The 18257-nt window shown below is 47.5% G+C and overlaps 1 protein-coding gene across 1 annotated transcript in view; it reads left to right on the top strand.

Annotated features, from left to right (window-relative positions):
- The window catches only part of ERFL (ETS repressor factor like), a gene marked incomplete at its 5' end in the record, with an annotated part of 63344 nt that extends 45585 nt beyond the window's left edge, over positions 1–17759 (top strand). The window contains one exon of the mRNA XM_069642629.1: positions 14116–17759. Coding sequence (XP_069498730.1) covers positions 14116–14681 — 566 coding nt within the window. The remainder of the gene's footprint in view (positions 1–14115) is intronic.
- Between the last annotated feature and the right edge of the window lie 498 nt (positions 17760–18257).

Raw genomic sequence — 18257 nt, 5'->3', positions numbered from 1 at the left:
AAAGAAGAGTTCACTAAGAAAACTGGTAGAACCAAAGGCTTGTTAAGGTGAAAGGCTAATGGAGCCTCCGGTATGAATGAAAGATGAGTTTGTGGAACCACTTTAGTGGCATGGAAGGACAAAGAGATTTATAGGAGAGGGCCTGTATCTCCCCGACCCACCTGGCTGAGGTGATCGCCACCAGGAAGGCGGCTGTCATGATGCCTACCCCCGGGCATCAGGACCAAGGCCCTCAGCTCCGGGAGCAGGCATCCAGACATTTGTTTAAACCTCATCAGCCACGGCTCATAGACTTTACTTACCTGATGCAGACTATGCTGCAAAAGAGTCCAAGCCTACATGAGGCCTGGATGGGACTATTTTGTTACAGGGACTATTTTTTACTCGGGCGTGGCTCTAGGGAACTTCTTACCTGGAACTACTTGGGAGGCTATTTAAACCACACCCGTACAGCAGCACATGCTTCGCGTTATTCTACATCCAGCAGCGTGACGCTCACCGTGCCTGCAGCCAGCATCCAGTCTTCTGCCACGCCCGCGTGCCTGCAGCCAGCATCCAGTCTTCTGCCACGCCCGCCTCAAACCCGGAGCGCCTAGAATAAAGAAGAAGAAAAGGACAAGGTTAGAAAACAAACTTATTTCAAATTCCTCACCTAATTCCAGAACCATTTCATCTCCGGTCCTCACCTAATTCCGAAACCATTTCATCTCCGGACCTGGAAAGTACATCAGTCCTGCACGCGTCGCTTCGCCAGCTCCAACACGGCGCCATACTCAGAAGTTCTCACAGCATCTTTCGATCCGGCACTGTCTCCATAATTTCTTTGCCGTAATCCGGCACCTAGGGGACACAAGAAAAAACAAGGTGAGCCAAGGGAATCAACAAATACAACCTCTTACCACCATAGACTTAGCTGATTTACCACCGACGGTATTATTCCATAACTCTCCACATTTTCATATGCCGCATCTGTAAAGAGGGAGAAAAACAACACGTTAACGCATGCAATAGTTACCGGACAGCGTTGGGTAACACAGACTCTTACCTGAACGCCAGCAGCAGCTACGAGACCTTCTTCTCACAAACTCAGTTGCAATTTAAGGAAGGAAGGGGACAAGAGTGAACATCGGGCACATTGAATTCTTTGAACTTGATACTTACCAATCCCGCCAGGGACTTCAGAGTCAATACTTACCGGAACTCTCCCAACGCCTTCAAACCAGCGAAGTAACTGGTATCTACGCGCCCCTGCAAGACACGCAGGATGGAGAGCTCATCTTTTAGGTGAGGTTAGTAAGGGGATATCGGAGGTGATCAAGTGGGGGAGAGTGAGAACAGTTGGGAGGCCATCACTAAAACCCACAGGTGGTTAATCCCTGTCTCCACTTGCAGGAAAATACTTCTTTGGGTCCAGCAGACAAGACTAGGCGGGCCAGTCCAGACAGTCATCTCTGTACTACACATCACGTTGAAGGAGACTGCAGCTGTCCGGGTCCGATCGACACCCGTGTGGGATCCAGGTGAGCGTAACAGCGGCCATCCACGACAAACTTCAAACTGAGGCCCCACGAGTTTAAACAGTAACATGTTCAGCTCCCAAGACAGGGCAGGTGCTTTCACTGGCAGGAATGTCCTGAAGAGACCCTTAAACTCCTTCACGAGCCTGTGCGACCACAGGGAAAGCTTGCCTGGAGCCTGTGTGTACTGGGATATTGCGGCATGGTGGACCTTGTTGGATGCATGGGCAAGATCAGCCTTGGGCAGCGAGAGCAGGTACGAGAGGAGCTGAGGAGTAGTTGGTGCAGCAGCACGATCTTCCGCACCTGGCACCACACTGTGAAGAGCTTCCACTTGCGTCTGTAGCAAGTCGATGTAGAGGGAGGCCACAGTTTTGGCCAGGGTCTTCTTGCATTCCAGCAGCAGTGAATAGTGCCGAAACACTAGGGCTGCAGGAGTCAGTCTGTGAGGCTCAGCGACGCCAGGTAGTGGAGCAGGATTGATCCTGCTTTACTGGAGAGGAGGTCGGAAGTGGAAGTAGCTGGACGGCTGGAACCATTGACAGGTGGAGGTCTGAAAATCAGATCTGCCTCGGCCAAGCCGGCGCAATGAAAATCATCCTGCAGTAGCAACCTCTGTGAGTTGATCACACATAGCAGTAGCGGAATTGGGGGGAGAAGGCGTACAGGAAGAGCCCCTCCCAGGGGAACGAGAAGGCATCCCCTAGACTCCTCAGCAGAGGATATCTGGTAGCAAACTTCTGACACTTGGCGTTGGCCGCTGTCATGAAGAAGTCGATCTGAGGAAGACCCCACTCGCTGAAGAGCCAAAATACTTGGGCTTGCTGAATCCCCCAATTCAAGGCAGGATCGCAGCTCCCTGCTGGGAGAGTCTGCTATGTGTCCTTGACGCCTGGCAGGTGAAAGGGGATGAGGAACATGCACTGAAGAATGGCCCACCACCATAGATACTGGGCTTCCAGGGAGAGAGGGGGGGGCACGTCCCTGCCCGGTTTCCTGATGTAAAACATGGTGGTGGTGTTGTCTGAAGATCTGCACCACCTTTCCTTGTAGCTGGAACGACATGAGGGCCCAGAAAACCACCCGCGGTTCCAAGACGTTTATGTGTAACTCCTTTTCCTCCAGGAGACAGGACCGTGGCAGGAGAATGTCCTATGTGGGCTCCCCAAACCTTCAGAGAGGCATCAGTAGTGACTGTAGCCTGGTATGATCTGGAAGGGAGTTCCTTGGGTGAGGTCAAACCAACCACCATTCGAGGGCTTGACGGCATGCCGATTGAGGGCGATCTTGTCTGTCCATGCGCCTGTGACTTGCTGCCACCGGGCGTCCAGAAATTCTTGTAGGGGGTCGCCTTTGGAGCCTACAAAAGTGGACCAGATGAATGAAGGAAGAGATGATCCCTAGCAAGTGTTTCATAGACTGGACTGTTGCAACAGACAGTCGACAGACGCTGCCTTTCCTAGGATGGCCTTCACCCTCTCCTCTGAGCGCGTCACCAAATGCGAGATGGTGTTGAGCCTGGTGCCCCGGAACTGAGCGTTCTGAAATGGCACCATGCAGGACTTCAGATAATTGATCGAGAATCCTAGCAAAGTTAGAAGTTGGATGGTTTCCACTCTGTGCTGGGTTGCCAGTGTGCGGGAGTGAGACCGGATTGGTAAATCGTCCAGGTAAGGCTAGACGTGGATACCTTTGCAGCGCAGATGTGCTGCTGTCAAGGCCAAGCATTTGTGAACACCCTCAGGGCCGATTTCATGTCAAAGGGAAGGGCCTTGAATTGTTAATACTGCCCCTGGATGACAAAACGCAGGAACTTCTGTGTTTGCGATGAATGGGGATGTGAAAGGACGTGTCGAGAGTCGTCACCCTCCTGACTTTTTCCTTACCAGAAAGTATCTAGAGTACACTCCGGAGGCGCTGGGGGACTGGTTCTATCGCTCCTTTCTGTAAAATGGCCTGAACCTCCTGTAGCAGCTGGGCCATGTGTAGTTCTTGTCGTGCGACAGGAGCAATGTGGGGGCACTGGTCTTGAAATTTTAAAGTGTGCCCCCGTGGAGACGTCCAGCACCCTTTTGTCAGAGATCTTTCACCATTGATAGACAAAGTTTGATAGTCAGCCTCCTCTTCTGTACGCAAGTGGGGGTGCAGGTCCTGGGCTAGTTCAAGTCTGCTTAAGCGTCTGTGTCCTGGATGAGGGATGATGACAACGCTGGGTGCCACTGCTGTAGGACTGCGAGCGACACCTGTAAGCCTCCTGGCTGGTGAAGTACCCCTTGAACTGCAGACTCTACCCTTCGGGGAACAAAAGGAACAACTTCTCAGTTGCAGGGTCCATAGAGAGCGCGCCGTCTCAGTGTCGGTCTTGATGGCCTGGAGGGTGTCATATACCACCTTCCCAAACAGGTTGGCTCCATCGAACAGCATGTCGATGACTTTGGTCTGCACGTCTGTGCAGAAATGAGTGGCCTTTAGCCAACCATTGACTCTGAGAGCCACACCATTCCCCATCTGGCAGAAACCGGAGTCCGCTATACCAAGCGATGATGTGGTCCGATGCTACTTCTACTTCCTGGAATAGGCCAAGGAAACCAATCAACAATAGCAAACAAATTGTTACTTTCTTTCTATTTTTTTATTTTTATGAAACCGGTCAATTTGTATAACCAATTGTTGTACCAGCGTATCAATCTCTTCCTTGTGTCATGTGCACACAAGAGGGTGGCAACAGACCGCAATTGAGACCCATGAACTTCCAAGTGGGGTAGGTTGGGAGACCGAATAGAATCTGTGAGAAGACTCCATAGAAAGAACATTACTGGTAAGTAATTTTTCCTCCAATGTATTGCATCCTCCACAGACTCCTGATCTTGATAGACTCGCAAAGCAGTGTCCACTCCGGTGGAGGGTTGAAAGTCACACCAGGAAACATTGGAGGATCGCTCTACCAAAGCGAGCATCAGCTCCCCGGCAATTTCTAAGCAGTTATGTTTGGCAAACTTGTGTAAAGAAGACCACGTTGCCACTCGACAAATGTCCCTGACTGCCACTCCCCTCTGAAGAGCTGAGGAAGCACGACGACTCTGGATGATGTATACTCTGGCTCCAGTGGAATTCTACGGAAAGTAGGGGAGGAGGAGCACTAGGCAATCGTATTACACTTTTACTGGTATATTTCATCTATGCTTTTTGTATTTCAGGTGCATATGGGTATTGTCCCCAGGCCTATGGAGACACTAAATGGAAAAATAAAACAAAAAAGCCTGTATTTGCCCACAGGTGACCCACGTGCACGCTTATCGGACTAAGTCCTTCTATGTATTTGATTTTCTTCTTGTTTTTGATTGGTTTGAGTAAACCTCCACCTTTATTTCTCAAAATTCTGATAGCCCTGGAATTGGGCCATACTGCATTTATTATTTTGGATACATTTTGTGATTAAAAAGTGTTTATTCTACATGAAATACTGCTCTCAATTTTTTAGAGTAATGCATAGAAAGATTTAGTCAGATAAGAGTGTACATGGGTCACCTGTGGGCAACTAAAAGCTTTTTTTATTTTACTTTTCCAGTGGAATTCTGACACCACCTTCGGTAAAAACGTAGGGTGAACTTTCAGGGATACCTTCTCCTTGAACCTCAGAAAAGGGGGGGCTTACAAGATGGTGCTTGCAACTCAGTGACACGTCTTGTGGACGTTATCGCCACCAAAAAGGCAGTCTTCAACGTGAGAAGTCTGATGGAAGTAGAAGGTAAATGCTCAAACGGAGGAGCCATTAGAAAGGTTAGAACCATGTTCAAATCCCAATCTTTGACCACAAAAGGCAAAGGAGGAAATGAATTAACAGGGCCACCCCTGGGATGGTAAATTATTATCCTCATTCTGGCATCCTTTTACACAAGGAAAAAGGCCACCAGATACCCCTTTACTGTACCCACGTGTAGGCCTGAATTGGCTAATGCCAACAAAAGCTCCATTATTGAGGAGGTGAGACATCGGGTACACTCCCTTCACCTTACACCATGCCCTTAACTTTCTGCATCTGCACATGTACAGTGACCTTGTGGACAGTATGTGCAAACAACACCACCACTAGCATCTCCTCTGCAAGCTCCCAGTCCCTGTACCTTAGCTTCTCAAGAGCCAAGCATGCAAGCTGAGGTTCGGGTGAAGCACATTGCCTTCCGACTGAGACAACAGGTCTGGGCGAGGTGGGCAAACGGCCAGTTCCAGGAGATCCGGTCCCACATCCTCTTCGCCCGGCCTGAGGCGATAAGGATCAGGCAAGCCCTGAATTGCCTCAACCTCCTGAGAACCCCAAAGGATGACTGGCAATGGCGGGAACTAATAATGAAGGTCGAAAACCCACTTCATGAAAAATGTGTCACCCAGTGCCCCTCTGGGGTGAAATTCCCTCCAACAGAAATGTTCGCATTTTGTGTTGTCTCTTGTCGCAAACAGATCGACTGCTGGAGTGTCCCCCGCCTGGTGAAGATCTCTGCAATGACCTCTGGCATAGCTCTGCCTGCTCGGACTGTCCGTCAACCCAGTCTCCACCCGTGCCAGATGAACCGCAGAGTCTGATGTTCCCCAGAATCCAAAACCATAGCTGCATGGCCTCCCTGAACAGTGACAGTGATCTCACGCCTCCCTGCTTGTTTAGGTAGTACATGGACACTTTGTTGTCCGTTAGAACCAGGCCATGTTTCCCATGCACAGACGACCCAAATGCCATCAGCGCTAGTCTGACTGCTCGCATTTCCAGCAGATTGATGTGGCAACATTTCTCCACCTGGGACAAATGGTAGCGGATTTGAAGATAGACTGAATGAGCCCCCCAGCCCTTCAGAGAAGTGTCCGTGAATAACTGCGCTTCCGGCCATGGACGCCAGAGAGGTTCTTCAGCAAACATGTTTGTTCTGCCGCTTCACCAAGTCAGGTTGTGAGCCACAGACCTAGACACCAGGAGCACATCCGACATCTTGTCGAAAAATACTGCAACCACTGGCTCATGAGAAGCAACTACAGGGATCTCATCCGGAGGCTTGCCTGCAGCGCCATGAAATCTGAAACAGACTATCTTCGGCACGTTGGAGACTTTCTTATCAGGAGTAAAAGCCTCCCCCTTCCCAGGTGTTCAAGACCGCTCTGATGAATTGGATCCTCTGCACTGGTGAGATCTGTACATTCAGGTAGAACAAGTCATGCAGCAGCGAACAAGTCTCCTCGAGATGCCTTGAAACTTGTTCTGGCGACTTAGCCCGGATTAGCCAAACGTCCAACTATGGGAATACTAAGACATCGGTTCTCCTGAGATGGGGCGCTACTACTGCCATCAGTTTGATAAGAACCCTGTGTGCGTAGGTCAAGTCAAAAGGGAGCACCTTGAACTGGTAATGTTCGTCCCCAATAATGAACCTCAGGTAACATCTGTGCTTCCAGTGGATAGGCACGTGGAAAAAGGCATCCTGAAGGTCCAGGGCCACAAGCCAGTCACCATCCTGAATTTGTCTTTCCTCAGGAACTTGTTCAAGTCCCGTAACTCCAGGATGGGACGAAGTCCTACCCCTTTCCTGGGGACCAGGAAGTATCTGGAATACCAGCCCAAGCCTCTTTCTTCAGCTGACCACTCTTCTACTGCTCCCTTCTAAAGAAAGGCCTGGGGCTCCAGTTCCAGCTGTCGGGAGGGTGGTGGAAGTCTGGCCTAACTCGATCAACTGAAGGACCCAGGTGTCAGAAGTGATCCCCATTCCATTTGCCTAAGAATCCAGAGACTCTCTCCAACCGGAGATGTATGGGGGTGGTTGGGAGAACTCAGAGGTTTCCGAGGTGTGGGTGCCATCAACGTGGCCATGGGAATCTACACTTCCCCTGCTTGGCCTCGGCAAGCTGCACCCTTCTTGGGACGGTGGAGTACTGCCTATAGCCTCGTCCTCTCGACCCAAAGCCAAATTCGGCCTTGGAGGTTGCTGCTGCAGAGCCAATCCAGTGACTTTGCTGTCAATTTGAAGTCTCTGAACTTGGAGGGACTCATCAGCTTTGGGCCAAACAGATGCTCCCACGTCAACGTTTGGACATTCAGGGAACACTCAGAGCTCCTGAGGTAGGCTGACCTGCACACCACCGTCAACGTGCCCATGGCACTGCCCAAGCAATCCACGGAATCGAAGCCAGACTGGAGTGCCTGGAAGGAGTTCACTAATGATTTCCAGAAATCCATCCCCGACTTCCCCCACTGGGAAATAGCTGGCTGCTTCTGTGGTGGCGTTCCATAGAATATGCTAAAATGTTGTAAAGGTACAAGAGGCATTAATGGCTTTCAACGCCATGCTCCGTGAGGCAAATACTTATTTTTTGCAAAAGCCCTGACCTTCTCCGACTCTGTGTCTGTGCAAAGGTTCAAAGTGGAGGGACTTGATGCAACTATGGCGGCCTGCATCGATTGCGCTTCGGGGTTCAAGTGGACTGTCAAGAACAGAAGATTGCCTCTCGCCGGTTTATATTTTTTTGTCAACTCTGCAACCTCCACTGGCTTCGAACACTGGCATTTCAACAGTCGCATGATAGAGTCCACTATGGCAGCATTGACCAGCAAAACGTGTTCAGCCTACAGTGCTCAGTCGAGGATGTCAGTCAGCTCATACTGCAATACCGACTTCGTCTGAGTGCTGAGCTAGAGTGCCAAGATAACCTTCTTGACCGCCTTGCGGTACTAGGCGTTCGGGTTTGCATTACAGCGGCTTCACCCCAAAAAGGGATCAGGTCGACTTCCTCATTAAAAACTGACTGCCTCGAGTCAAAGAAGTCTATTCTCGATTCCGGAGCGTAATTTCAATCGTGCGTGACTTCCGCTGGTTGAGAGGTTTCTCACCCCGAGGAGGTTGCCTAAGGTATCGGCATGCAGGAGTAGGCATAGCCTTCGAGGACACGCTGAAGGGCATTTGACCTCTCTTGGCTACCTTCACGCTGGACAAACCAGGCACCATCAGAGCAGAATCAGCCTGTGGTGTTGAGGCCGGAGCCGTATCAGCTGCGGCCTTCTCAAAGACTTTCATCATCTGCCTTTTAAAGTATTCTCACTCTTTGCAGCGTATGACTTAACCGTATCTTCCGATGAGACAGAATCACGTCTGTGCTTCTTTTTGTGCAACAAAGATGAGGAAGAACAATGGGAGACTCTACACGAGTGCAAGATTTCTTTTTAAAGCTTTTTTGGAGGCACCTTCCTTCCTGACACTTCTCTGGGATAGGCCCCAGTGTCATGCTCTGAAGATTTTGAGACCGACTTTGCTGGAGATTGATAGTGGTTTGCCAAGCGCCAGCTTAGCCGAATGTTCCTTCACCGCCTTAGCGTACATGACAAGATCCACGTTGCTCCGTAACATGCCCGACACAGACACACCACATGCAGATAGTGTGTGGATCTGTGATGGACATTTTGGAGTTGAAGTCCGTGCAGCACTTCAATCGAGACAGTTTAGGCCCTGAGATTCTGGCATGGCAAGATTTCAAACAAGTCGAATGTACGAGCGTGTTCAGAGTAGTATGCTGAGCGCACGGAAAAGGGAACGGATGTAAGGGGGCATAGTGCATCCCTTTAGTACAGCGATCAACATCACTTCCGTTGTCGATGAGTGACACGACCGAATAAGTCAGAGCCGAGAGACTGTCGAGCGGAACTACAGCGGTGTCGAAAAATATTCAAGTAGCGGACACTGGACGAATATCAAGATGCGGAATCTGTGGGAGAATGCAATCCATCAAACACTACTTTATTTATCAAGCAATGGAGCATAAAGCTCAACTCATACTCCAGTGTATGCAAAATTGCCCAGTTTAAAAAGTCAGATCTATATGAGAGCTTTTGGTTGACATATTCACGTCCAGAGTAAAGATTTGGCTAAAAAAAATTATTTTTGGGTCATGTCCCATTGCTGGGTTATGGGGTATCCTGGTTAACACCAACTGCGTGAGTGGGTGGAGCCTACAATGATTCCTTATGGGAATTCAAGACAAACTTTTACATCCATAGCACTTAAGGGGTTAAAGATCCCTTGATGGAGCTAGGTGGTTTCATTGTAGGTGAAATGTATTGTCTGTATATCCCGGACCCTGTAGATGTATTCTGAAGCCTGTTTATGCTCAATATGGGGTGAGATCAGTGCAACAGGCTTTTGCTTTTTTGTCATGTGAGGAATACGTGCACTGGAGGGAATTGTTTTCTGAAACAGCCTCCCCCAGCCCCCTTCGAATCAACTTTGCTACGTCCTCCTTACTCTCAGTAACTGAGTGTGCAAGACTGAAAACATCTCAACTGGGTATTGCGCTGATAACCCTGTGTATGTTCTGAACACAGCCCTTGTATTGTTTACTCGTTCTCAACTTGCACCAAGTCTCCCTGTGCAATGGAACAATTCACCCACATCCAAGTTATGGTCATGTTGCACAAGATACTGAAAAAGAAGTATTTTACACCAGATAACTCTGAAGTATTTTTTCCCTGTATCACAGTGTAGGTTGCCAGCATGCATTTGGTTGCTACGTAGTCTATGCTGCTAGTACTTAAACCAATTAAATAATTTACACAGTGAATAAGAGTTGCGACCAGAGCTGGAATAAAATAATGAATATATATATATATATATATATATATATATATATATATATATATATATATATATATATTCAATATAAAGAATCGTTAGTTGCAGGGACTTTAAGGTGAGTACTTAATCCAACACCACCCTTGAAATTCAGCCTAAAGCCACCTTAACTTCGCGCCCCCTGTTGCGCAGCCTATGACCACGACGACATCACAGATGATATCCCCGATGACATCACTGGTAACATCTGCTATTCACTCACCAGTGGCCAGTAGAACTCCTGCACCCATGTGTCCATCACAGTTGTCTTCTGGTTTATGGATGGTCCTTCAATCGCAGACCCTGACCTTGGACAGCCAGTGCTGTCTCCAATTCTGGTGCTGTACCCTGCTTCTGCCCGTGGGAGTCAGTTTGACCTCTGCCGCCTTTTAAAATGCTAAAATCACAAATGCAGAAATGTAACGTGGTCTAAATATGTGCAAGTACCTAGAGTGATCCTATGTCTGATGCCATCAGTTAAAGAATCATTGTTGTCATATGATATTAGGGATGTCATCAGTGATGTCATACATGATGGTATTAGTGATGTAATCACAATATGATATGACATCACAGCTGACATTCCAGAGGACATCACTGATGACATACTTACATTACAACACTAACTGGCCATGGACAGTGGCAACAACGTTTGGCCTTGCCCACTGTATATTTTAACACAATAAGGGGCCACTGTAAACTGTGATGTCATCATTGTGGTAATAGGCTGTGCAACATGGGGCGCAAAGTTAAGGTGTCATTAGCTGAATTTCAGGGCTTTTGTTGCATTAGGTTCTCACCTTAACACCCCCGTAACTAACGTTTTTTTCCTTGAATTTCCAAGGTTTTCTTATACAATGTTTTTTTCCCACACCACTGGCTGTGCCCACGAAATATTTTAGAACACTACCAGTCCACTAGCCATGTTCTTTGGCCATGGCCAGTGGCCGGCTGTGCCACACTGTATTCTTTAAATCCCTACCGGGTCACTAGCCATGGCCTTCGGCTGGGCCCACACTCCAGTTTAGAACACTACCAGAACACTAAGCCATGGCCTCTAGCCATGGCCAGCGGGCATGGCCTTCCGCCGTGCCCACTGTCCATTGTAAAACAATACCAGACCAACGGCCATGGCCTTTGACCGTGCCCACTCTATATTTTATAACTTGCAAACCATCGTTTAAAGACGTTCTTCACTCACAGCCTGATTTTGACCTGTTTTCACAGTACTATTGTTATATATAAAATATGGCATGCTTTGAGAACTCACAATTGTTTGAGGCAATGCAGAGTGACATTAAAGTATTTGCCAAGGATCACACACTTTGGTCCAGCAGGGTGCTACAAGCCCCTTGTTTTATGGCTGGTCTCTTGGTGACTGTTGTGATACATGGCACAACCCCAATTAATGGCATTTAAGCAGCATGAAAAAAAGGAAAAAATGACTGGCTGTAAGAATTACATATGCCCAGGTACTTTTGCCCCATAGCAAAAATCAAAAGCAGGCACCCATGAATATATATACGCACAGTGAACATGTATTCTAAATTGAAATATACAAATTTAGTTAAATTGACCTTCCCCTCAGAAGAAAGTGCGCAAGACAAAATAGCATTGGATTTTTAATAAAAGTAATGAACACCAGAAAAACAATATGAGAGATAATGTTCCAGTAAATATGCTGGCAAAGTATAAAAGGTGCTCACCTTTTAAACCCAGCAATCTGTAGTGAAATATTCCCTGGAAAACAAAATCCCAATACGAGACAAGCGCTTGTGGGCTTGAGGATAAGCATCTGCAGTGGGAACATGACAACCCAAGTAAAATCCTACTAGCCAAATACTTGAGCAAGCTTGCCAACCTCAAAAAAATCAAGCGGTTGTGTACCCCCTCTGAAAAAAAGTTAGACTGGCCACCCACAGTGAAAAGCAGCTACAATCAGGGGCAAAAACCTTCACCAGTGTCCAGGATTGCAACCCCTATTGCCACAGCTGGGGCAAATAATAATGACTTACTTGCCCCCTCATCATTTTGCCACCTCAACCCCATGCCTGGCTTTCAGCAATACTATGCTTTATAAATATAACTTGATAGTGACATTCAAATATATAAATCCTTATAGATCTATGCGAACAATTTGGACATTCACCACCCCCCCCCCCAATCTTGATTGAGAGACTACAAATACCAAAATGCAATTCTGCAAAAGGCAAATAAAATGGTCTCTCAGAGCACTGGTAACACAGAACATCTTTAAACGATATTGGATATAAAACCAAAATGTTATTCTAGTTTGCCTCACACATGCAAGCTTGATTTGCAATTCCCCATGTATTTGCAGCGCCTTACCCAGAAATGGAAGCTCTTTTCAAGTGGGCCTATTGGCAGCTTGACCCTCAGAGTACAATACTTTCAAGGACTGAAAAACACCAGTTTAAAAAAAAAATAATGCGGATGCCGTGTGTTTTCTTGTGTTTTGAGATATTTAAAACCAAGAAAACATGTGGCATCCGGGACTGTCTCCCATCTATGCAGTAACCAGGACCGACCCTGCTTAGCTTCAAAGCGAGGCAGGGGCTAGCCCCCTGAGGCCATGTTGCTCCAAGTGGTCATGTAACTTGGGCTGATTTATCAGGCAACATGGCCTGAGGGGGGGTAGGCCGATTCCTCGCTTTGAACCAAACAGGGCTGGCCCTGTTTGCTGCATGGATGGGAGTCCCAGATGCCTAATGTGTTACTGGCAGTGGCCAGTGACTTTAACCCCGACGTCACTGTAGCTGTAGAAAATATATATATTTTTTCACTTTTTTCCATAACCACGGCTATTAACTATAAATAGCCTAGTTATACCCTTGGTTATAATTTTGTAGTTCTTATGAGCACAGCTATCAGGAAAAACAGTGGGGGGTGGATGGGGTTCCCTGCCCTCCCAGACTCTCACCAAGTGCCCCCCCACATCTGTGCCTGCTCCAGAGATATAAATATTTTGGAGAAGGGGGCACCCCCTTCTCCATAACATATTTTTAAAACTATTGGACGGAATAACCCCAAACCACAAAATGATCTCAAGTCAACGCTTCGTGCTCAAGTTGTTTCGCATATGTTTAGAATATGGGAAAATGAATGGGGACTAGACCACAACTTCATGTGTTTCGTTTGGTTTCTTAATAACTTTATTTTTTAACAAATCATTCCCAAATTGTGATGTCTGGGTGAGGGGTTTGGGGGCGTACCTAATTATCATCAGAATTTTGACTAAATCAGTCAAAAGTTATTAGCAATTCATGTTTTCGGGCTTCCTATGGAAGTCCGACTCACCTTAACTAAAGGGTGGCAGTAATAAATATATATATATTTTTTCCGGTTTCGTTAGCTGGGTGATGTTCTCAAAATGCAAAAAGCCTCTTGTAGCAGAGGTGTATGAAATCTTTCCATGAAGATGATGCAGTAGGATGAGGTTTAGATCAATGATGACGGAGATCTGAGAACATGTTACAGGATATCTTGGTCATCAAGTTCTGAGGAGTTCTGGTCTGATCACTCTAGAGGATTGAGGTGACATTTCTGGGAGAACAAATATGGGTATAGTTCAGAGCAAGGTCAACCTAAATGGCAATTTTCCCACTACACAGTGTCTGATGTACTGTTTAAGAAATTACTTTAGGCCTGGAACACAAATAAATCATATGTTTTAAAGGTCTTGATGTGTTAGAGATCAAGGAAATTATCCATGGTTAGGGACAACCTGGCTGTTATATCATGGAATTCTCAAGTTTCATTTAATTCTTTAAAGGCTTTTGCCAAATACAGAGTCCATGAAAATGGAGCAAGGGGGAGGATTGCGCTTGCATTTCGGCAGATGCCACCTTGAGATCTGGCCCCCAAGACAAAGCAATTGGGGGAATGCTGGGCAAAGAAATAGGACGATTAAACTATAATTCTTTTTTTTTCTTCTTCAGGTGTCTCTGCTTATTCCAAGCCTCCAGGATTGGTGTCTCCTTATGGCCGAAACACTGCCTTCCCAGAATACCCGTGGAGTTTCAATCCTTACCTATCCGGAACTTTCCCGCTCAGCAGCTCCAAACTCCCGGCATCTCTCTACCCCCCTCACTTTTACCCCAACCCACTAGCAGGGTCCCTGGGGCACCTCCCTGCACCAGTCTCCCTCCTATCGGGGGAACCTCTGGACCGTCCAACTTTGGCTCCTGGGGCCGTTCCTCGCATTTGCCTGCCTCCACACCCCAGCAACCTGCCCCTCAGAGGAGATGTGAATGCGGCCAGGGAGCTGGGGGTTCAGCGAGCCTCAAGTCCAGCTGCCAGAGGAGTCCGGGAGGATCCTGGGTCAGATTCGGACCTGGAAATAACCGACCTTAGCGACAGCAGCTCGGAAAACGAGGCCTTCAGCCCAGAGTGCCTGGCAGACAAACTGGGTACACTGGAGAATACAGTGCGGAACCTAAATAACCTGGAACCCAATGAACAACACCGCCTGGGCAAGCCAAAGAAATTGGGCCAGTCAAGCTGAAAGCTCCAGCGGACACTGGCCCTGGCCAGAGGCACTAGAGACGCCTCCTAATGAAACTGATTAACAGACATTTCTTGATGAGAAAGAAAATATATATATACATATAAATATCTAGAGATAAGTTTAAATGTTCTGATTGTCCCAACTGAGTCATTTCACTGATTGTGTATATTTTTATAGAAAAGTTCCCTTGTATACTTCAGAGTTTCACAGGAACCCACATGGGCAGGCTTTTCAGATATACAAATCACTCGGTCCTATATATTCTACAGCTCCCACTTCCTTTATGTTGCATCATTCAAACTGGGGGTCCCGAATCCCAGTGCTGGTCAACACATCATAGCACGAGGACCACCCAAGCATAAAGGATTGGGTCAGAGTTAGGAAAAAAGGCACAAGGGCAAGGGTTCTATGGCTGGAAGGGTGGAGGTGGCTGAGGGTGTAAGAGGTCTTTACTCAAATGGTTTTTCAATACACACTAACACAGGAAACAAAAGTAAATGTGTGGGTAAAAGTGGTGGAGTGGGTCGAGGTTTGCGGTTCTTGCGGGCACCCCTTCCGTTCCTGGTATCAAATGCATATTGGCACTGTGTAGCCAAGTGTGTGGGCAGGCCCAGTGGGTGTGGTGGTGCTCTCTGTCTTTCAGGGTTTAGGCCCACCTATTACTGGAGTGAGCAGAATAGAGTTCAGCAGAAGGTCGTGAAAAAGCACAACCGTAGTTCAACAGGGACAGTTCTAGGAACTGCAAAGTGCCAATAAATACAGCAGCTATCATTGGCACCATAAGCGATGACATCACCACCTCTCAGCATCCCTTTTATCAGACAGAACACCCTTGCTTTAATTTGCAGTCCTCATAGTAGGGTGACGAGTCCACAGCCTTCCCTTTGCCCATGGACCCCCGCTCCTACGTAAATCTAGGTCTGCATCCTTCACAACATCACAGCGATATGCAAGTAGTGTCGGGCCCTTAATGGTGATCATCAGCTCCCCAGGAACAGCATCAACATTACCTTATCTCAGCGGTCTAGTCCCAGCTGGAATGACCACCATTATGGAGCATTTTCTGGCAATGGTGTCCTCCTATATTTCACTTAAAGCAATAAAAAGAAAAAAGCATCCGAGTGGCCCAGAATATGCGTGTTCATGATCACGACAAAACAGTGTTCAGTGAAAATACAACCAAGTGGGTGACATCACAAAACGTGCAGGACATTTCAAGAACAGGATTTTAAAGATTGTACTAAGGTTTGATGACATCACAGCACATTTTGGGGGTCGCAGGACTTTTGACATAAGAGTGGGTGACGGCACAGCAGTTTGACAAAACAACAGTAACTTGAAAGGCATAGCAGAATGACTGGTTTACAGACATAACCGTGGGGCAAAGGACAATGAGATGATCTGGTCCGTGGCATCAGAGCAGGGATAGTACTATCTGCGTTCTTGGCCTAGCTGTGTGCTTTACGTGTGCAGTTTCAATTTCCTGACATCAGGATACTGGCTGTGCTCATCTTGCTACTTGTCGGTCGGATCTCAGCCATGTTGGTTGCTTTTTTGTGTATCCAAGTACATACAATTCTGCTGCATTTGGCGCCCCAGCCCAAACTAGCATAGTCAATGGAGAGGAATCATGCAATCACACAACACAGAACATGGCAATAAAGGGGATCGATTCTTCCTGGCCAATGCTATGGGACTTCCAGGAGAGAACAGGAACACTGCGTGTCCTGCGTTGGGCCAGGTGAGGTGGAGTTATTGGGTCATTGGGGTTCGGAAAGTTACTGCTCCAACAATGTCAGGGCTGCCATGATGAACTCCAAAGGGAAGGCAGCAGTCTTTCTAGTGCAAATCTCCAACATGCAGAGACCGCTTCGCACACACACTTAGCCCATCACAGACTGATCAATCCCATCCTGCAACAGCATCATTGATTGGCACTCCAATAAAGCACCACCCTCTGCCCATGGCACGCTCGCAACAGGGGCCTCTTGACAGGCTTTGCAGTGGGCCGCTAGCGCTTGTTTGCCCTGCTCCTGTAACACAAAGAGCCATTGGAATAGTGAGAGGGAAAACTTAAGATATTCAGTACACATGTAGGCACCAATACTGCCAAATACGGGGGCATACAGAGCTGTGATTGAGAAAGGAAATACAGCTTTTTGCAGCATACGTCTTTTTCCAAGGGCTAATACATCTTTTTTGATACCTGCAAACATCACCAGAGTAAGAGCAAGACGCCCGAAACCTGGGACGAAGAACACTCTAGTAAAAGCTGTATAAAAAGCACACGTTATATGTTTTTGATGACTGGGGCCAGCGCCCAAGGGGTTTCCCCTTCCTCCCATGCCAGTGTGACATTGATGGTGTGTTTCATCGTTGTGTTTGGTTAATGGCCATTGTTTGCTTGACACCAGATTCGTTTTTTAGCAGGCTGCGGTTTCCAAAACATGAATACAGAAGAGCCATCTGATCTGCCTCAGGCAATATCGAGGACCTCAGGCTTATGCAGCATAGTGGTGTGATGACCAGGCCGGCAGACAATTCCGGTCAAGGCGGATCCGCTGGGCACCAGCTGCAGACTGGCCCTAGACGCCCGTCAGTTCTTCTCAAGGTTTCCCCATGGACTACAGCACTCCGAGATCTAGAGGCAGCCAGACAAGATGGAAAGATGGACCATGCACAGAAGAGTTGGAGCCTGCTTATCAACTAACAGCCCTGTGTAAATGTTAAGTAATTAGTCTACCCATGTTTAGGCCTCAACCGACAGCCCCTAAGGCTTTAACCTGTAGAGTCTGATATGATGGTACAGCCACTCCGTCATGTCTCTTTCCTTGTGGTGTGGAGCATCTGCACCCCCTGGCTACCTGTAAACCCCTCCTTTGCCTGTGGTTTCTCTGTGTTTTCAACAAATGTAATTGTGGCCAAGGGGAGGGAGGATGCGTTTATGATTCTTTTTTGTAAATATAACTGAGTGTACAATTCTTAAGATATGTCGAGTTTTATCTGCCAGCAGATGCTGCCTCATGAGCCAAGGTGGATACTAAAGCAATAAACAGACTTGAGCTGCGATGAGTTTTCCGGATGGATGTTTCTCCTGGTTTTTTATTCTCGCTGTGACTTCTTCAATCACCTACACCTGTTTCGGACAGGGGAAATGGGAGGGGAATGGGGAAAGGATACTCATCGTGCAGCAGAAATTGTTCGTAGAGGGAGCAACGCAGAAGCAATCCGATCAGAAGATTACATCTGGCTCAGAAAGATGGGAACTGAAGGTGGCCATCTAGAAGAGCTTATGATGGGAAGCATCTCCAGGGCAGGGCGGAGTATCTGCTCCCTTTTGGAGCAATGGTAGCAGATAGAAATCATTGGAGTCTTCCGACACAATCAAAGTCCAGAAATGCAGTTCAGCTCAGACACGGACCTCTTTCTAAGCATTCAGACTTCAGTAGCAGTCTAAAAAGTGACACTGCATGCATCTTCTTATTTGACCACATTTTGCATATAGCCTCAAAGACCTCGGAAGGGCGCATTAGGACTTAGGACAGAGCCCCCTCCACAATCTATTGCTCTCTG

The sequence above is a fragment of the Ambystoma mexicanum genome, chromosome 1q (genome assembly GCF_040938575.1).
Source record: "Ambystoma mexicanum isolate Mex_15411 chromosome 1q, UKY_AmexF1_1, whole genome shotgun sequence".
NCBI classification, from domain to species: Eukaryota; Metazoa; Chordata; class Amphibia; order Caudata; family Ambystomatidae; genus Ambystoma; species Ambystoma mexicanum.
The sequence above is the reverse complement of the archived record's forward strand: the minus strand, read 5'-3'. Positions and strand labels throughout refer to the sequence as shown.